This window comes from Stylophora pistillata, chromosome 4 (assembly GCF_964205215.1).
Source record: "Stylophora pistillata chromosome 4, jaStyPist1.2, whole genome shotgun sequence".
Classification (NCBI taxonomy): domain Eukaryota; kingdom Metazoa; phylum Cnidaria; class Anthozoa; order Scleractinia; family Pocilloporidae; genus Stylophora; species Stylophora pistillata.
The window spans coordinates 26,085,454-26,106,098 of NC_142522.1; the positions used below are offsets into that span (position 1 = coordinate 26,085,454).

General features: G+C 39.2%; 1 protein-coding gene and 3 pseudogenes across 3 annotated transcripts in view; all 4 read right to left on the reverse strand.

The window, feature by feature from the left end:
* Positions 1-2,603, reverse strand: part of LOC148733055 (neurexin-4-like) — a 5,461-nt pseudogene extending 2,858 nt beyond the window's left edge. The window contains exons 1-3 of the transcript XR_016000831.1: positions 2,042-2,603; positions 1,429-1,679; positions 950-1,061 (exon numbers count right to left, since the gene is read on the reverse strand). The product of XR_016000831.1 is annotated as a neurexin-4-like (transcript). The remainder of the gene's footprint in view (positions 1-949; positions 1,062-1,428; positions 1,680-2,041) is intronic.
* Positions 1-20,645, reverse strand: part of LOC148733051 (uncharacterized) — a 105,159-nt pseudogene that overhangs the window by 72,268 nt on the left and 12,246 nt on the right.
* On the reverse strand, positions 3,400-12,769 carry LOC148733056 (contactin-associated protein like 5-2-like; annotated as a pseudogene). The gene is made up of 4 exons (XR_015999601.1): positions 12,544-12,769; positions 8,633-8,879; positions 6,563-6,677; positions 3,400-6,008 (listed from the first exon to the last, which is right to left on the reverse strand). The product of XR_015999601.1 is annotated as a contactin-associated protein like 5-2-like (transcript).
* On the reverse strand, positions 14,118-19,061 carry LOC148733057 (neurexin-4-like). The gene is made up of 3 exons (XM_088758963.1): positions 18,811-19,061; positions 18,334-18,445; positions 14,118-15,606 (listed from the first exon to the last, which is right to left on the reverse strand). The coding sequence occupies exons 1-3, from the start codon at positions 18,952-18,954 to the stop codon at positions 14,975-14,977; spliced, it is 888 nt and encodes a 295-aa protein (XP_088615089.1). The 5' UTR covers positions 18,955-19,061; the 3' UTR covers positions 14,118-14,974.

Here is a 20,645-nt window from a genome sequence, read left to right on the forward strand (position 1 = left end):
TTTCAACTTTGTTGATATATTCAAATTATTTCGTTACCCCCACCGACGCAGCCTTAAACAGTTTTTTTAGAAACTATTCGCCTTTATTCCTTAGCGTGAGAAGTTTCTTTTTACATGGACGACGGAGTGATCGATTCAGTAACTATCTCGCATTTGTAATGAGATATTATCTTTTATCTCACAGATAAATCACGATTAAGTCACGTTATTACATCGCTCGCAGCGGCCGTGGGCAAGATGAGACGAATCCTTTGTTCTCATTGGCTGCCCGAGCAAGATATATGGGCCCATCTTGCCTGCCCGGAATTTCCCGCATTGATCCCGCGCTAGAAAAAAATACAACTAGAACTACCTTCGTAATTCTTGGACAATTTCGGCGATGGAAACGCAAAAAGCGGCAGAAGATAGTCAAAATAGTAGAACGCAAACGACTCTCGTGAGTTTGATGTGCTACAAACACATCCGGGTTTCATTCCCGGCTCTCGAAGTAAACAAGTCATTCTTAATTCTCAACAAAGCGAAATCTTTTTGCAATATAGTAAATCTTTTATGAACCGAACTTCTTCAGTCAAGATGGCTCGATATTAGCCTCGTTCTTTTTTTGCATTGTTATGGCCTCGATCGACTTCGTCTCGGTCCATAAAAATACAGAAAAAGAACACGGCTAATATACAACCATCTTGACCTCAAGCTTGGTTAATAAAGCAAATATTTTGCCACGCGTCAGTGACAAACGCCAGCCGATTCTATTTAACATGCTTAGCATTTTCAGTTTGATTTGAAGTACCTATGGAGGTTAAAACAACTTTCTTCGTGGTTTTAGCTCTGAGAACTTATAGGTAGATGACTTTTTGTGTCCATCAACAAAATTTTCATCTGTTTCGAGAATATATATTGATCACGGATCAGGGACAACTAGATTTTCAAAATTACAAAATTTTTACAGTACCACCGCAATTTGCTCCAGCATATCCAGGAACACATACACATCGAAACCCTTTGCTGGTGAAACCAACTTGGCAAGTTCCGTTATTGACACAAGGGCTGCTACTACAGGGATTCTGTTCAAAAGAAACAAAAACAACGCACTGATCAAGAAAGGAGAGAACATCTTTCTAAATTATTTATATTTACCACACTAGAATAAATATTTACAAGGAAGCATGATAAACTACGTCGAATTAAAATAATGCTAATGGCCCGGCTTATACATGTATAAGGTTGAGTTTCCTCCCAAAAGAACAAAAACTATTATTAATGTGCAGTATCGAACAAGAAGTGTAGGTTTGAGGCCAGATTCAGATCAAGGTGGAGACGATGAAGCAACAAATAAAAATGCTAGTCTAAAATTGTAAAGCGCTGAGCAAGTGTTCGACTTTGAATTCTTCTCATTCCAAACATAACTTTAAGTTTAAGAGAAGCATTTACCTCAATCGCCAGGTAATAAGCATCCACTTCTTCAAAGGTTAGTTCACTTTTATCAACCGTGGCGTTATTCAACTCACAGTTGTACTTTCCTCCGTCTAAAGGTTTCACATTTATGGAGACACAGTTAGGCTCCATATAACACATCGTGCGACAGCTCCCCTCACTGAGGACCTCACTACTCCTAATCATATGCCTCTTAATTGCACTATTTGCTATCGGTTCCTCAAACAGGATGATGCGACACTCGTCAGCTGCAAAAAAAAAAACAAAAAATAAAGAACAAAAAAGAAGAAAATTAATGAAAACTTACAACCAAGGTTTTTAAACCATTTGACGAAACGTCTGTATCAGCCGTTATTTTTTCTTTTCTCTCAAACAGTCAACAATGAACATCTGCAGGATGTATTATTTGTAGATTTAAAATACGGCATAGGCATGAACTATAACTCTCAATTTTTAGCTTAGAGTATACGAACGAAAAAAAAAGACGAGCCAATTAAAAAAAACCAAACTTCGTAAGGATTTCTCGACGACGAGTGAAATAAGCGAAAGAAACCATTACTTAATAAACAAAATTGCTAATGTGGCATTGCTTCCAATGGTTTTTCCCTACCTGTGCAGCCTCCACAAAAGGGGAACACGATTAAGGAGAAAATGACAAAATCAGAGACGATTAACGGCGTCTCTAGGTCAAATTTATACAAAGACGCCATTTCAATATTCTCTAAGGTTGAATCAGTCACAACTGGAAAGCGCCAACGTAAATGAAGGTTTTAGCTTTCTTTTTGCACAAATAATGACTTCAACTAATTATAACAGCTTGGCGGACTACTGTTATTGTTTTGGTGAAGCCCCACAAACCGCTTCTAGAGAAGTTTAATTTTTTTAACCATATGCCACTGGGTTATGGACAGTTGTATACACGCCCACACTTAACCGCTTTGGTATTCATCTTCTCATGATCCGAACTAATTCATAGGTTTCAATTTTGATGCTACTCAAATAAGAGAAGACATGCGTTACGTCGCCTCGGTAAATTATCAATGAATTCCTGGTTCTAATTTCCTGTCGAGCACCTAACTAGAACTTTCCAAAACGGAGTGTTTGACGAGTGGTAGGAATGCTGGAACACGATTATCACTTTTAAGACGGTTGACAATTTTGCTTCGCCGCCGTAAATTTCCTTTCCAAAAGAAAACGGCCTCCCGCGATCGAAACAATCCATGTGATTATAATTTTTATTGAGTGCAAGTTCGCATTCAAAAAAATAACAAACACGTCTTGTATCGCATGACGCCAATATCCTCCGATCGTGAAACAGGTTACTCCGTTCCACGAACTAAGTAAGCACATGAGAAAATTACCAAAATATTCTGGTCCTAAAATGAATCGAAAACCTCCCTCAACAAGGCAAAACGAATGATAACTCAAGGGGGAGGGGGGGGGGTGGATTTCTTTCACAAATGCCTCCTGACTGAATGTCCTGAATATCGCAGTCTCAGGTAATCTTGAAAAGTGACGTTTTCCCATTTATCTCAAATTTGTGTAAGGTGTCATTTACAAAGCTAGGAAAAGCAACTGCCGTTTGTTGCGCCGGAAAGCTCGACTCTCCAACTGTTTTTCATCTTTTCATTAGACTCTTCAACTAATTGAAAGAAGCAGGTGATAAACAAATTGTGACCACCATTTTCACCGTAACCAACATGATGCTTTCGGAATTTATGCTTCTCCCCATCATGATGACCAGGACATATAGCACGAACATTGAAGTTTAAAATATGACCAATTTTGAAAAGGAACTAATTTTACCCAGGTTGGCAGAGCATCTAATAGCGAAATTCAATTTTTTTTTCTGCTTTTTTATAGTTTTTTTAATGAATGAGACACGAACGGTCCCTCTCGCCTTTTGAATTTGAAAATAAACCTTTTTGCGCCCCTCTTCCCGCGCGTGTTTCATCACCCGCGTCTCACATTGCCTCCGCTCGCTGAAACACGCAAGACATAAAACACCACGCCTATTCTGTAGGCTTTCCCGAATTTTCACGGAAGAAACTTTAAGTCTCTCGTTACCCAGTAATCAGGTCCCTCAAATTTTATTTTGGGTCGTCGTAATCACACGCCATTGCAAATGTCCGATAAAACTTTTCTACTAGTGGGTGGAGATCCGCTAAAAGTGTAAAGGAACTTCAGTTGATATCTATTTGGAGGACCTGAAAAAGCTAAGAACTGTTGTCACAAAGTTGCTTTAAGAATAACGTAAAGAAAAGAAAAAATAGACACTTACCAGAACAACCATGGCAAGATGGAAATACAACTCCAGACAAAAAGCAGAGAAAAGAAAGTGCAGTCACGATATCGAGCTCAAAGTTATATAGTGGAGACATTCCTCAATATAAAGATGCAAGAAAAGTCGATCACAAGGGAGTAAAAAGCAATAAACTAACTAAACCTCATAAAACCACGACAGGTGTACACACTTAAAAATGTTCATCAAACTTCACATCACAGACAAAGCTCTGCCATTTTCGAACAATAACTGAAGTCGGTTTTTTTTTGTCAATTTTTAAACTTTCGATAACTGATCGATTATTCGCACTTATTTCAGATGAATAAATGATCCAAGTGGGCGCAATTAAAGTGGGCCCAGAAATGAGTAAACTCCTCATAATTAACGCAAAACAACATCCATGATGGGAGTATTTAACTCTTTGAATCTCAAGTTTAAATTCCCATTTTCTCTAACATATTTTTTTGTTGGCTAACGCTAATAACTTAGTGTTACATTGAGCATCTCTGATGCTGAAATGTATTTTTTTCCTTAGATTATTATTTACCTATTGATTCCAGAATATAAGTTGAAATATTAAGAAAAGCTTAGTTTGAATAGCAATCACTGCCGGCAGTTAAACTGAGCTACAAACGTAGATACAAACGTAGAATTCAGTTTTTCAATGTTCTGGTTTAATTCGCGATTTACAACTGTATGAGTATTCAAAACATCAGGGACCAATACATTTTACGTTTCAGTAACCTTACGTTTATTTTATTTCATTTAAAGACAGAAAAGATGTTGATTACTAAAATTTGCATAACAGGCCACTAAGGGGAAATTGCCAATTCTTGATATGTCGTACATGAGTCTCGTCACAGATTCCAACGCGCTATTAGCTGAGTTGCTGGCATTTTTAACATTCAAAATTCCGAGCAGAAACATATTTTCACTTATATAAGGGTCTAATAGAAACCGCAAAACCGCTAAAAAAAAAACCGATTAAAACCAAAAACGCATACAAAACCGGCTAAATCGATATATTTACACATCTCAGTTGTCAAAATCGTAATCGATCTGAAACTGTGGTTACAAGTGGATCAACATCGGTTTCGCGGCTATTCGAGATCAGCAGAGGCGTATGACTTCTGCTCAGATCGAAGAGAAACCAGAAACCCAATATGAAAAACCGAAAAAACACAGCGGATACCAAATCCGAGTACCCGTCAAAATTTTTGACGAAAACCGAAAACAAAATGCTGAAAACGGATAATCTACAAAACGCAATGAACATCAAATCCGAAGAACCGACGTTTTTTGGCACAAAGACCGAAAAACCGATCTAAAAAATTGCAGTTGGAAAATATCAAATGCCGGAATCTGGAACCGGAACCGGAATACTTGGAATATCTGGAATAGCTGGATTACCCGGAATACCCGGAATTCCCAGAATGACCGAAAAATAATAAATTAAAAAAAAAAGGAAATTAATAAATAAATAAGAATATTGATAGTTAAAAATTGACGGTAAGTTCACAACTTAATTAGATAATTTAATACGAAAATTTTTTCTAAAGTTCCCATAAAAAAAAAAAACATTTACCAGCACTGTTCATGGAGATGCACGTAATAGAATTAAGAACAAGTCTGCGTCAGGCCAGTAGCCCATACAGCCTAAGCGACGAAATATTTGTACTCTCCCTCCTCCCTGGATGGGATGCTAGTCCATCATATGGTTACTCCCCTATAATGAGATGCATTTATGCAAATGAGTGAACATGCGCGTTGTTGGAGTGTTAGCGAGTGTGCCAGAGAGTGTTCCACGTGCTCGATCAGTAGTTGAGTTATCCTGTAATTCAAGTCTTAATCATCGGAATAAATTCATTTAGCAACCCACTCAGAGTCATTACATGGTACCAGGAGTGAAACTATGGCACTTAGCGGCGTCGACGTGACTTCGTTCTGTCAGCTGCTGCTCCATCCCAATATGTCATTTTGATAGAGTCACGTGACATCCACCAGGCGAAAGGTTTGATTGAAGATATGTTTTTTGGAGAGAATATCTTTGAAGCATGGCATTTGTACTTGATGAACTGATCACAGAACAAGAAGGCCTTGGTAAGACTCTCTAGTTGAGGAAAGCTCGCTCCTGTATAGAGAATGTCACGTGAGTAACAGCCTCGATTTTTACATTTGTCCAACTTTGTTTCATTTTCGCTGTTCTGAACTATTACTGTCACGCCAACACCATCCTTGTCAGTCATGTTACAGGTGACATTAAACGGTATCAGTCCTCCTTCACCATCAGAATCTATAAAATAAGGGCCGGTTTTAACGGTTGGGTCGAGCGTCTTTACTTCGCTGCAAGACTCGGCTAGCATCACAAAGAGAGGATTTCGGTTAGACTGTAGCCGGTTAAGTTTCGTCAGCAGTCGAACCCGTGCTTCCCTAATACCGTTGGAAACCAATTATTTTTCAGGCTTCTTTAAAGCAATCATCTCATGAATAGCCCATTTCCGAATTACCCTTGGCCTCTTTTTTAAAACGAGGCCTGGTGCTCAACCATTGTTGTGAAAAAGAGTTTAATTTGCATGTGAATGAAAACTTATAATCATATGAAAGGATGAGCACCAGGACTCGTTTTGAAAATGAGGCCAAGGTAATTCGGAAATGGGCTATTGCAGCTTATAAGCGAAGTCGTTTCTTTACATTCATATCATTAACGCTTCAAATATTATTTGTTTTATTTAAATTAACCTATAAGCTGCAATATAAGTGTCTTTTCCCACACCGATGTATTTAAGCGTTTCTTTTCGTGTAAAACTTATCGTGTGTTCGGTAACAGAGAAATTAAGGTGACAATACCTTTAAAGCATCTTATTGAAGGGAATCCAATGGGGCAGATGCTGCGAAAACATTTCCTTGTGAATCCAACTTGACAGGTACTACCATCATAGCATGGATTGTTACGACAGGGATTCTACAAAGAATCAAATTTTATGATCTATTAGTCAAACATCTACAATGAACTACATATCTAAGTTCACACAGCAATCAAGTGGACAATCAGACATGGTTTGATGATACTCTGGTTTAAAGATTTATTGAATGTAACCGAAATTACAATTCATCGACCCAACGTTTCGACACATCCATAACTGATACATACATACATACATACATACATACATACATACATACATACATACATACATACATACATAGGTTAGTTGACCACCCCCCAGGGGGGCTTTTCAGGGCCAATTCCCACCCATCTCAGTCCAGGGAAGACATCCACGACACAGTAATCTCGTGCGGGGGAAATTAACGTCTCCAACCCCCTAGCCCTGCAGGAGACGGAGCCTACGGTTTACTCGTCCTCATCCAAGAAGACTAGAATATTTATCCATTTCTTGATTATAGAAAGGTAGCAATTTCTCCTCATTTATTTTTAGAGCATGGGGCTCGAACCCTCGACCTATCCCACAACACAATCCGGCGCTCTAACCAATTGAGCTAACACTCCTGTCTAGCGCCTTCATCAGGGGTGACCCGTGATCGTTGCAACAAGAGGCCCTTCTACATGCTCGCTAATCAGCTGCCCTTTTTTCTGACGAGGTGTAAACAGGCGTCAGGTAGTATGCCGCCATCATCACGATTTAAAGGAATGTGGGCGGAGTTGATATCCCAAACTTCCAAACAAAGGCGCTGGTGGTAGTGGTGAGCGGCGATTACTGGTGATAATTTTAGAATTATCCCATCCAATTGTAGGACTAGTTAGGCATGCGTATACTCCAACAAAGCTGAATTTTTCTTTTTTACAAGAGAAGACCGCTTTCTGATGCTCTTTCAAACGTGTACCAAACTGACGTTTTGTTTGTCCGATATGCTCGTGATAACAGTCATTGCACGGAATAGAATAAATAGCATCGGTTCGTTGTTCCTTCGTAACGGGATCCTTTGGTTTAGAAACAATATGCCCCAAAGTCTGAAAGGTTTTTGAGCGACTTTAATGGTGTTGCGGCTATTAAAAATTCTCTTGATGGGTTCCCTGACACACTGGATGTAAGGAATAACAGCAAAACCAGTCGCTGGTTTCTTTTCCTCATGAGTGTCACTAGTCGTAGCTGGTTTCTGGCACTTACGGAGATAGGTTTTGGTATAGTCATTTGCCTTTAAGACATCGGAAACATTATTTCTCTCCTCGACCTTGAAATCAAGTGAAGACAGTAGACAGTCAGCCCTCCTGAATAAAGTAGTCGCCGCTGTAGATTAGAGCATTTCTCAACTTAGCGACGACCATAAGCATTCGGTACGAGAAGAAGTAAGCAGCATACTTAGGCGAGCTAAACCTCCTCCCAAAAACATTCAAGAGGATGTTTTCAGTGCGCTGATAACTCTTAAAAAGGATCCGGACAGGCTCGTATTATCTGCTGCGAGTGACAAGGGTAATTGGGTTGTATGTGTGCAGAGCGAAACAGGGGAAAGTAGAGACGTGTTTATCGTGAACCGACGCACACCGGCAAATATCTCTCTTTTGACTCTCGCCACCCTATTTGCCGTTAAAAGTCCGTAGCTAGAACTTTACCCAGGAGTGTCGAAACGTTCCGTCGACGAATTGTAATTTCGGTTACCGTGATTCATTAAATTTTTAAACCAGAGTATCATCAAACCTTTTACCTTGTTCTCGTTGGTTGTATAGAGATTAGTCTGGTTCTGCTTTAGAAAACCCAGTCGGAAAGCGTCCTATAAATGACTTTGCTCAATTCAAGGAAAATATTGTCTCCACTTGACAGAAAATTTCAGGGCTAAGCATACCTTCCAGGTCCTCCTCCCTTTTTCCTGGGTAATTTCTCTTGATTTTTACTTTTTCCTTCACATTTTCTTCTATGTACACAGCTAGAAAACGGTGATCGTAATACGAAACAGGTTTACCTTAACAGCCAGATAGTAGGCGGTCTCCCAGTTTTCCAGGACGGTTACGTCAGCTGTGGCATTATTTAACTCACATTTGTATTTTCCGCCTTGCGAAGGTCTCACATTGATAGAGAGACAGTTAGGCTCCATATAACACATCACACGACAGCTTCCTTCATTAGGTACCTCCTCATTCCAGATCACGTGCCCCTTGATTGCTTATTTGCAATCAGCTCCTCGAACGAGACAATGCGGCATTCGTCACCTGTCGAGCACAAGTGAAAGTTTGCATGTTCTTTGTTTAGCATCATGATACATTTCAAGCTGAATTTCACTCTCCATTGAAGCTATGATAATTATTAGGAACAATTCTTTATCTAATTTATTTAAGAAAAGTTTTTCCACGGACTTTATTTCTGATCACGAGAAAGTTTATTGGCAAAGACCTTCCTCCTTTTCGTCTTGGAGTATGAAGATTTTGAATGTTTCCCGGAAAAACGCCTTGTTTTATCATTTAATCCTATCTTCTATTTCGTTTATTTTCCTTATCATGCAGCCCGAGTGTGACCAGGGGCGACTGGAAGACACGCCACTGAAATACATCGCCTATGTTTCAACGTAATTTTCCGAAGCTTTGCAACATTTTCATCCCATTTGGCTTTCCTCAGTATCTTGGATGAAGACATATTGTTATAATGTATAGTATCACTACCGACTGCAGCCAGAGCTTTGAAAAAATGACTATGAACTGCAAGAAGGGGGGCATTGGGTTCTATCAGAAATCGCAAAACAGTAGGAAAAAAATCATTCGAAACCGCAGGTCCCCATAACCGCAAAACCGCAAATTCTTTAGAAGCCAAAAGCCACATGCAAAACCGTCAAAGCAGATAAATTTTCGCATCCCAATGATGCGATACAGTATTGACGAGTGGATCATGGCTGTTCGAGATCAGTGGAGGCGCATAGTCGCCGTTCAGATCGAAGAGAAACCGGAACCCAAATGGAAAAATAGGCAGTCAATGACTGCATGTAGCTTACTGCACCTGTTATTACTTAGAATACCGTATTTAACCGCCCTGAAACGACACTAGAAATTACTCACAACTCAAGATATAGTGCAACCACAAATTTAAGCTCCGCGATGAACGGAAACAAATATATTATTATAGTATGCTAACACATTGACACCTGAACCACCCGTAACCGCCCCTACCTCCCTTCCCCAACCTTCCCTAATGGCTAGGATTAGGAGTTCAACGAACCAATAAGAATCCGTCATTTACACAAATATTTTGATGGCGTCAGGGGGTACTAGAAGGCCATCATTCTATGCGTTCATACTAAGGGTCAGACCATTTAGCTCTTGAGGGGGGGGGGGGGTGGGCGATTTTGAAAAAGAAACTTCCTGCAAGCGCTTGTTGGAAGAAAAAAAATTCATGCAGCCCAAATGTAACAGAAGAAAAAGGGGATTTAGTACGGAAAAAAATAGAAGATTGCCTAAAAAAAATTTCTTGATGACCAGAAATCAGCCACCCACCCTCAAAAATTAAATTTTCGGCCCCTAAAGGATCAAACTTGAAAAAAAGGGAGCGTTCGCGAGGCCGACCTTGAAAATTTTCAAGTCGGATTTTTCGTTCCTTTGCGATCAAGCTAGACCTTGTGTAACTCATAATATAAAGTGGCAGTGCTATCTAATACTCTGTCAAGAAAATAATGGATACCATGGTCGTAAAGGTGACAGAATAAGCTCTTGAGCCAACGACACTACAACTATCCAAAGCGATGCGAACTGTGGCCGTAAACCGAAACCGAACTTCCCGACTTCAAGCGGGGCCCAGCGACAATTTGACGATTCTATTGCCTGGTAAATATTACGTTCAACATAACACTACGCAATTTCTTGCCCTGAAGTCAACTAAACAACGATCTACGCATGATGAATTTTACAGCGTGGGCTTTCTACACGTAAGAAATTCGTATGTTTTTCGTTTATAACAGTAAATCAAGAACTGTTTTGAATAAAACTGTCGTCCCGAAATATATCTTGTCCTCTCTTGGTCATTTTCTTCTTGCTTCCTATTAATAGAAACCATGAAACTTGTGATCGCTTCACACAAGGAGAAATTTGCATACTTCACTTTAAAGTTTATATTAATAAGTTTTATATTAATAATCGCCGCAATGCAACACATAAACTCCTTTGGGGGGCAAATATTTCATTTGTGGAAGCAATGCGACACAAAACCTGCGGGAAACAAAAAAACTGCAATCACGATCGCCAACGGGAAAATCGGACGATATATATAGGAGGAGACCGAACTGAGTTCCAAGCATTCTAGAAGGTTTCTATTGTTACAGACACACGGACGGTCTTACACTCTGGATAGCGTAGTATCTACGACTTCACAGAAGTCTGTAGATACAAAAGGGAGTTAAGATCGGGGAAAATCGGATCAAAATCGGCAGAGTTCGTTGTGGGCTCGGATTCTATTGTTACCCTCACTCAGAGACTATTGTTACAGTCACTCAACAGGACAGCATAGTAGCTTACGCCTCTTTTAGAGGCAGTAAGCTACAAAAGCTGAAAACCGCATCGAATGTCAAATCCGAAAACCCGTCAGTATTTTTGAGGAAAACCGAAAACTAAACGCTAAAACCAAAAGGATCGGCAAACTGCAATGGACACTGAAACCGAAAAACCAAAGGTTTTTGGTACTAATACATGAAAAAATTTCTCAGTTCTGATTGGTTAAGATGAATGCAGTTTTCAGTTAATTTAGTGCAGAAGAGAGTTAATTCAGTGCAGAAAAGGGTTAATTCAGTGCAAAGAAAGAAACAAACCAGACATTCTGATTGGTCTGAATGATTGGTCAATGTCAAGGTCAATGTCAAGGTCAATGTCACTTGCAGGGTTTTAATAAATTATTTTTGCAGGTGATGCGCGCGCTTTTCTTCTGCGTAGTTATGAGAGGCTACCTCGTATTTTTTCATGTATATTATTAATAGATAATCACATTATTTTCTCATGCAATTTGGAATAAATAAACACTTGTAAATTTTTCAAAGACCACAAATTGCACTCGCCCTACGGGCTCATGCAGTTTTGTTTGTCTTTGAAAAAATTTACTCGTGCTTATTTATTCCAAATTGCACTCGAAATCATGTGATTACCTATACAAAAAACCGAAAAGCTGAACTAAAAAATAGCTAAAACAGCAAAACCGAAAACCCCGTCCTCTTTAAGGTAGCTTGCATTGCAGGCAATTCTGGCGCTTCATTTCACGCAGATAACTTAAAAGGAGTCGCTTGAATGTTTTCCAAACTTTCATCTGCTTACCTATTGCATAATTCATCCAAGCTTGGAAAATAAGTCTTTTGATCAATTTGGCGTATACGTTAGGTCCTACTGTGATGTGCTTTCCTTCTGGGCTTTCTTAGACAAGAATAATTGTGAAGTTGAATGTAAATGGTAAAGAAAATAAGGGAAAAGATTCATGAATAACTCTTTAACTGCATTTGAATCGTAAGACTTCTCCACGGTGGCTAACATCGTACATGATTTTCAGGTATTTAGAAAATAATTATGAATCGATCTTAGAGGTAACAATCGGTAACTGACATTTCCATGTTGGATGGTCTTGATAAAATTTTTTCTTAGCGTTTAATTTGACGTTAGGGTATTTGAAATTTGTCTTAGTACTCGTTTCGATGTGACAAAAACATGGTGACGATTAGTTTTCTAATTTACCAGCTCACGGCAGCCGATCTCACGTGTAACCTTTCGAGAGAATAGTAAAAACATTTCTAACACGAAAAATTCAGACAATATAACCAAGTACAGACCTACTTTACTCACTTGTAAAACTTAACACATCCTGTAACGATAGATAAAAATAAGACACTCCAAATTGTTCTAGATTTACACTCACCAGTGCAAGCAAAAACTGTTGCCAACCTGATTCCTATCAAAAGAGAAAGGATAAAACAGAAATTTGTCGCTCCATTCTTAAAATAGGCCCAAAGTCTCATTCTTGTGGACATTCTCGTCGACGCTGTTAAACCAGTATGCAAAACATATGGAAGGAGTTAAATTAGAGCAGGTGGTGAATACACACTCGTGTTAAAGACGAAATTCTAATTAAAACACCTTAGAGGCAAACAATGTTCTCTACTTTCAGTGAAAGTCAACTAGAAGGTTTATCTATCTTTATTACTCATACAGCTATATAAACTTATTAAAGCTGTTAGCGAACGAGGCTTTTAAGAAATGGATTTATAAGCTCGTTTACCGAAATTAGTGCTATCCCCAAATGTGCTCAAATTATGAGTAGCTTAGGCAGTCACTGAAATTGTCTCCTTGCATGACATGTAGTGACAGCGTCAAGTTAAAGAGTACATAGCAGTTTTCTGTCGAATTTCTAATCATCAGAATAAGTATGATTACCGACTCAGCAAACAACGCCATCGAAGGCAACGAGAACACTGACGACGCATGAAATAATTGGCTGCGCGGAAGGTCTGCACGCAAATTATAAAACTCTTTACATCTGCTATCATTCCACTCCAAACAATATTCTTAGAACGAATAATTTTTTGTGGCCCAAAGGGAAAGATGCAAAAATTCTTCGTCTCATATTTGGTATCATGCTAGTTAGAAAACAAAGCGATGATAGCGACGGTTGACACTTTGATAAAAAATCATATTTATCGTAAGTCGACATTTCAATCGGCTTCACTAGCAAATTTGTTAAGGTGCCTATCCAGAAAATATATATATATATATGCATATATATATATATATATATATATATATATATATATATGCATATTCCCTATAGCGTTCTCTATAAATGTCCTAAGCTGCTGACTAGGAGAATTTGTTTAACAATCGAGAACTTCTTTAGTTGGTGGCCTTTTCCTTGATTCTCTTGACTTTATGCTTTGATTCAACGGTGATAATGTGAGGAGAAATTAGATGTTAGTCACTCTTAGGGATCATAGGGAATAATAACCTTCAGAATCTTCAGAAATGGGTATCAAAGCTTGGTTACCCAGTTGCTCCCAAGAACTGAGTCAACTGTCTCAAATGGTTTATTATATAGTCATTGTGAGTAACCATGTCCGGAGAGTTTGCTATTTAATCAAGGTAAAAGCCATGATAACCTTCCCCACCCAATGAGAAACTCAGAGTTTGATTGGTTTTACTCACATTCAATACAAATATCAGTCATTACATTATCAATGCTGCAGTCAGTTTCAACAATGACACCATGTCATAGCTATAAAAACCTAACAAGCTGTCTCGCAGGTCAATATCATAGTTAATTTAGAACAGTAACCTTCATTGATGGGTATAACGGCTTGGCTACCCTGTGGGTCCCAAGATCTGCGTCAGTTGTCTGAAATTATAACTATAGTTTTCTTTGTGAGTTATCATGTCATGAAAGTTTGGCATTTAATGAAGGTAATAGCACCCCCGCCGCCCTCAAAACGACACTGAAAGTTTGATTGGTAAACATTTTATTCTCAGTGTAAAAGGTACTGGCAAGCTGCCTAGCCAGGCAACATTTTAGCGTAGTCAAGAACTCTTCAAAACGTTGCCAAATTGCGTGTCGTCCTCACCAATAATTTTAACTTTAATCTACTGTTGTTGAAGAAATAATAGAGCCTAGTGCACTAGATGTAAAAACTGTAATAAGAGCAACTGCTAGAATTTTTTCGAAAAACCAACAGCACTGCGTATTTACATACTAGAAGAGATATATTCAATGGCACTAACTTGAATTGTTTTAGTTGTGAGGTGGAGCACGCACAAAAAAACACTGCACTTCTACCATATTTGAAGCCGGTTATTAACAAATTATCAAGATATGTTCATTACACTCGTAGACGAGTTAATAAGTCAATTATTACCCTTAACAAATAACAAGCATCAACGGTTAGATCGCAGCGTAGTTAGTCTAAATAGAATTAATCGCAATTACCGTTCAGAACTTTTACATTGGCACTCGAAGTTTACAATCTCTTGACAGTTAAGCGATACATTTGTCGTATTTATATTGACTATACAGGCTACCATTCAAACCTGCTTGCGGTAGAATTAGGCCAGCCTGGTTAGATATTGCCGATAAAGAAATCAATTACAAAGAACTGAAAAGGGTAACTTATGTTATTTTTTCATCATCAAATTATCGTTGTGAGACTCCTCATGAAGTTTTGCCACACGAAATTAGTAAAAAAGAATCGTTAAATAAACCTTTCAAAAGCATCACTGACAATGCCTCGCAAATTTTATCTTAATTAAGTTTTCCACTGGATCCGACTGTTAGTATTGGTTAAAGATTCTGTTATTTCATACAATCAGGCGATTCCATAACACTTAAACTTTCCCAAGGTGTGGTAACCCTTCTCATCATTTCCTTTTGTGTCAATATCTGTATCCCCAAACCTCAGCTGCTTAACTGGCAGATGTGTCTTGTTAGTAAGGACACCACTATCTTCACGCAATTTACCGTCATTCACATCACAGTTACAGTAGACCGGGCGTTTCTCTAAATTTTCGGGTTGTGCGCATGTGTTGTTCATTCCGCATGCGCACTTGTTACTTTCAGGTGCTGCACCGCTCCAGTAGGTCATTTCCAGAGAATCACGCGAAACCCAAAAGCCATCTTTCAATGTAGAACCAAGGCACTCGTACTTAATGAACTGCTCGCAAAACTGGGAAACGTTGATGAGACTCACCAGTTGAGATATGCTCGCTGCTTTGTAGGATATATTTCGCGAGTAGGATCCCGGCTTTGTGTAATTGTCCACCAATGTCCTGTTTTCGCTGTCGTGACTTATGACAGTCACACCAACTCCGTCTTTGTCACTCATGTCACAGGTGACGAGGAAAGGCAGCAATCTTGCTTCACCATCAGGATCTATCTGACAGATTCCGCTTTTCGCTTTCGGATCGAGCTTCTTTAAGTCACTGCAAGATCTTGGTAATACTGTGAAAAGAAAGAAAACCTTACGGTTGATGTACTAGTGTGTATTACCAACCTACAGACTCGCATAATTGTTGTATTCGTCTTCGCATCCATCTCACGTTCAGAATTCCATTCCTTTTTCTCAGTTTCTAAGACTTCGTCGTTTATGTAGTGATGACTCTGATTTCCACCCCAAATCAGAGTCGATGTGCCAGTTTTTCGATAAACGTGGTTACCCTGATTCTGTCGTTCAAGCGGGTTACCACCGCCCCCAACTTATTGATTGACATTCAGCACTACAAGCGTCACAAAAGGAAGATTCCGACCGCATTCCATTCACTCTCACGTTTCACCCTTACAACCACTCAGTTAAATTCATCATTCTTAAAAACTTTAAATTCATTCTAAACGATCCGGAGACAAGCACTATCTTTTCGCAGCCTCGGCTCATTTCATTCAAACGCGACAAAAACGTAGGCAATTTTTTGGTCAGAAGTTCTTTTCAGACTAATGACCAACCAGGCACTTTTAAATGCGCTCGTGCACGATGCAAAACGTGTCCTTTCATTTACAACACTGAGAAAATATCGGGACCCAAACGATCCATTAAGATCACTGATCACTTCATGTGCACCTCCGCCAATGTAATTTATTGCATAACTTGCACTTATTGCAAAAAGATTTACATCGGCGAAACAGGCAGAAGACTAGGTGACCGATTCCGAGAACACCTTCGAGATGTGGAAAGGAATGACAGGGACACCTCGAAACCAGTCGCTGGACATTTTGATTTATTTAACCTTTCTAAGTAACACATGGCAATCTGTGGTCTTTCCTTACACTTAGGTAGCCCGGAAAGCCGGAAAACTCTTGAACAAAAGCTCATCTTTCACACCAGCAGTCTAAATCCCACAGGTATCAGCGAATGCTTTTCATTCCACTAATTTATTCGTGCTTTTCTCGTTGCCACGTTCCCACCAATGACGTAGCTCCTTTTTCTGCCTTTAAAAGCACACACAACCCACAATTCCCCTATTCACTCCGACGAAATGCTAACGCTCGAAAAGTCAGCTTTTATAATCGTAACGGTGGCTAATTTACCATTTCAACTTTGTTAATATATTCAAATTATTTCGTTACCCCCACCAACGCAGCCTCAAACAGTTTCTTTAGAAACTATCAGCCTTTATTCCTTAGCGTGAGAAGTTTCTTTTTCCATGGACGGCGGAGTGATCGCTTTAGACTAGCTTTACACTCGAGGAAATTGTTCCGGATTCGTGATGAATCCGAAACGTTTTAGTACCGGATTCATTCTGCCGTTTACACGAAAGTGGACGAATCCGAAATAAAAATTTCCCGGTTTCGTCGTGTCTCCGGAGATTTTAAATCCGGAATTTAACGTGGGAACTTTGAATCCGATAACTTTTCAATCCGGAAAGTTTTGTCGTGTAACCGCTTTTTTTCTCGAATCCGGATATTATTTCCACCTGCAATCTTTTGAGTTTGCGGTGAAACCAAAATGGATCTGGTGCTAACATTGAAGGCGGTCTCCGCTTGCCTAATCTTGTTGCAGGTTCAGGCGATAAATTTTATCATGTGTACCGCAGTATTTCTGAAGAAACGCAAATTATTATTGCAAGGAAGTTTGACGTCAGCCACACTTGATCGCCGACGACGTAGACTACTTGGCATCTGTCCAACTCAAATTTACCTCAGTGGCATCTGGATCTACTCTAGCCTTTTTCGGGGGAGGCATTTTCACTTTGTCGATCGAACGACGAAACAACACTGGGCTTGGTAACCATTCCATTTCGAATATTCCCGGAGTTGTCGTTGTGTGTAAACGGTCAGGAATCCGAATATCCTTTCAATGTAAACGCCTACGAATCCGAATACTCCAAAATTGATGAATCCGGAAACATTTACGAATCCGGAAAACTCTCCTCTAGTGTAAACCTAGTCTCAGTAACTATCTCGCATTTGTAAAGAGGTGTTATCTTTTGTCTCACAGATAAATCACGAATAAGTCACGTTATTACATCGCTTGCAGCGCCCGTGGGCAAGATGAGGCGAATTCTTTGTTCTCATTGGCTGCCCGAGCGGGAAATATGGGCCCATCTTCCCTGCCCAGAATTTCCCGCATTGATCCCGCGCTAGAAAAAAAATACAACCAGAACTACGTTTGTAATTCTTGGACAATTTCGGCGATGGAAACGCAAAAAGCGGCAGAAGATAGTCAAAATAGTAGAACGGAAACGACTCTCGTGAGTTTGATGTGCTACAAACACATTCGGGTTTCATTCCCGGCTCTCAACAAAGCGAAATCTTTTTGCAATATAGTAAATATTTTATGAACCGAGCTTGTTCAGTCAAGATGGCTCGATATTAGCCTCGTTCTTTTTTTTGCCTTTTCACGGCCTCGACTTCGTCTCGGTCCAAAAAAAATGCAGAAAAAGAACTCGGCTTGTATCCAACCATCTTGACCTCAAGCTTGGTTAATAAAGCAAATATATAGTCACGCGTCAGTGACAAACGCCAGCCGATTCTATTTGACATGCTTAGTATTTTCAGTTTGATTTCAAGTACCTATGGAGGTTAAAACAACTTTCTTCGTGGTTTTAGCTATGAGAACTTATAGGTAGATGACTTTTTGTGTCCATCAACAAAATCTTCATCTGCTTTTAGAATATATATTGATCACGGATCAGGGACAACTAGATTTTCAAAATAACAAATTTTTTACAGTACCACTGCAATTTGCTCCAGCGTATCCAGGAACACATACACATCGAAACCCTTTGCTGGTGAAACCAACTTGACAAGTTCCGTTATTGACACAAGGGCTGCTACTACAGGGATTCTGTTCAAAAGAAACAAAAACAACGCACTCATCAAAAAAGGAGAGAACATCTTTCTCAATTATTATATTTACCACACTAGAATGAATATTTACAAGAAAGCATGATAAACTACGTCGAATTACAATAATGCTAATGGCCAGGCTTATACATGTATAAGGTTGGGTTTCCTCCCAAAAGAACAAAAACTCTTATTAATGTACAGCATCGAACAAGAAGTGTAGGTGTGAGGCTAGATTCAGATCAAGGTGGGGAGAAGAAGTAAAAAATAAAAATGCTAGTCTAAAATTATAAAGCGCTGAGCAAGTGTTCGAGTTTGAATTCTTCTCATTCCAAACATAACTTTAAGTTTAAGAGAAGCATTCACCTCAATCGCCAGGTAGTAAGCATTCACTTCTTGAAAGGTTAGTTCACTTTTATCAACCGTGGCGTTATTCAACTCACAGTTGTACTTTCCTCCGTCTAAAGGTTTCACATTTATGGAGACACAGTTAGGCTCCATATAACACATCGTGCGACAGCTCCCCTCACTGAGGACCTCACTACTCCTAATCACATGCCCCTTAATTGCCCTATTTGCTATCGGTTCCTCAAACAGGATGATGCGACACTCGTCAGCTGCAAAAAAAAAACAAAAAATGCCGAAAAGAAAAAGAACAAAATTAAAGAAATAAATAAATGGAGGTACCGTCTCCTACAGGGTTTGGGGTAGGAGACGTTAATTTCCCACGCACGAGATTACTTTGTGATGGATGTCCTTCCCTGGGGTGGGATGGGTTGGATTTATTGAGTAAACTGCTCGCATGGTTCGCATATGTTCCGTTCTAGTCCTACCCTACTGCGGTAATGCAGTGAAAATGGTTAGAAAAAAAAAAAAAAAGAAAAAGAAAAAGAAAACTTACAGCCAAGGTTTTTAAATTGTTTTTTGAAACGTCTGTATCAGCCGTTTTTTTTTTTTCCTCTCAAACAATCAACAATGAATATTTGCAGGAACTATTATTTGTAGGTTTAAAATACACCATTGGCATGGATTATAACTCTCAATTTTTAGCCTAGAGTAAACAAACAAAAAAAACCACGAGCCGATTTTAAAAAGAAAATGAAAACTCGCAAAGGATTTCTCGGCAACGAGTGGAAATAAGCGAAAGAAAACTTTACTTAATAAACAAAATGGCTAATATAGCATTGCTTCCATGTTATGTCCCTACCTGTGCAGCCTGCACAAAAAGGTGAACACGATTCCGGAGAAATTGACATAAACAGAGACGATTAATGGCTTCTCTCGGTCAAATTTATACAAAGACGCCATTTCAATCTTTTCTAAGATTGAATCAGTCACAACTGGAAAGCGCCAACGTAAATGAAGGTTTCAACTTCCTTTCCCCATGACTAATGACAACAACTAACAGATTGACGGACTACGGTTATTGTTTTGATGAAGCCCCGCAAACACGTGCCTAGAGTTTCCATTTGTTCATTCAAGAAGCAATTTCCGCTTCCAGTGAAGTTTGAATTTTTGGATCATATGCCACTGAGTTATGTACAGATTTCTACACGCCCGCACTTCACCTCTTTGGTATTTATGATCCGAACTAGTTGCTGGCTTTCAATTTTGATGCTACTCAAATAAGAGAAGACATGCGTTGCGTCACCTCGATGAATTATCAATGAATTCCTGGTTCAAATTTCCTGTCGAGCGCTTAGCTAGAACTTTCCTAAACAGAGTTTAAGAAAGACGAAGTGAAAAAAGACATGGATGGCAAAGGTCAGGCATAGAAAAAAAAGCCACAAGTCGATACATGGCGAACACAATAATGCATTTCAACGATCGACTTTCAACGCCATTAAGCGAAATGAGGGTATGTTGATGACTGAGATTTTTCGTGAGCTAGTTGCGAGCTGCCTTCGGTAACCTCGATAGAAAGACTGTCGCACTTCATCTCTGGAGTGTAGTAGGAAACCCTATCACTATCAGTCAACAAGTTATGTAAAGTACGTACAGGCAGTGAGATTTAAAAGTTTTGTTTAACTATCATCAGCAAACTCTTTAAATGTTTCTTTTTTCGCCGAATCGTTTCTCGTAAAATGCTCTTGGCAGCTGTGATCTCGGTAATCGAGGAGAAAAGAAGCGAATTTCAATTTAGGAAAATGAGTTCGAAACAATAAAACTCATCCTTGATGAGCGAAAAAAAATAACATTGA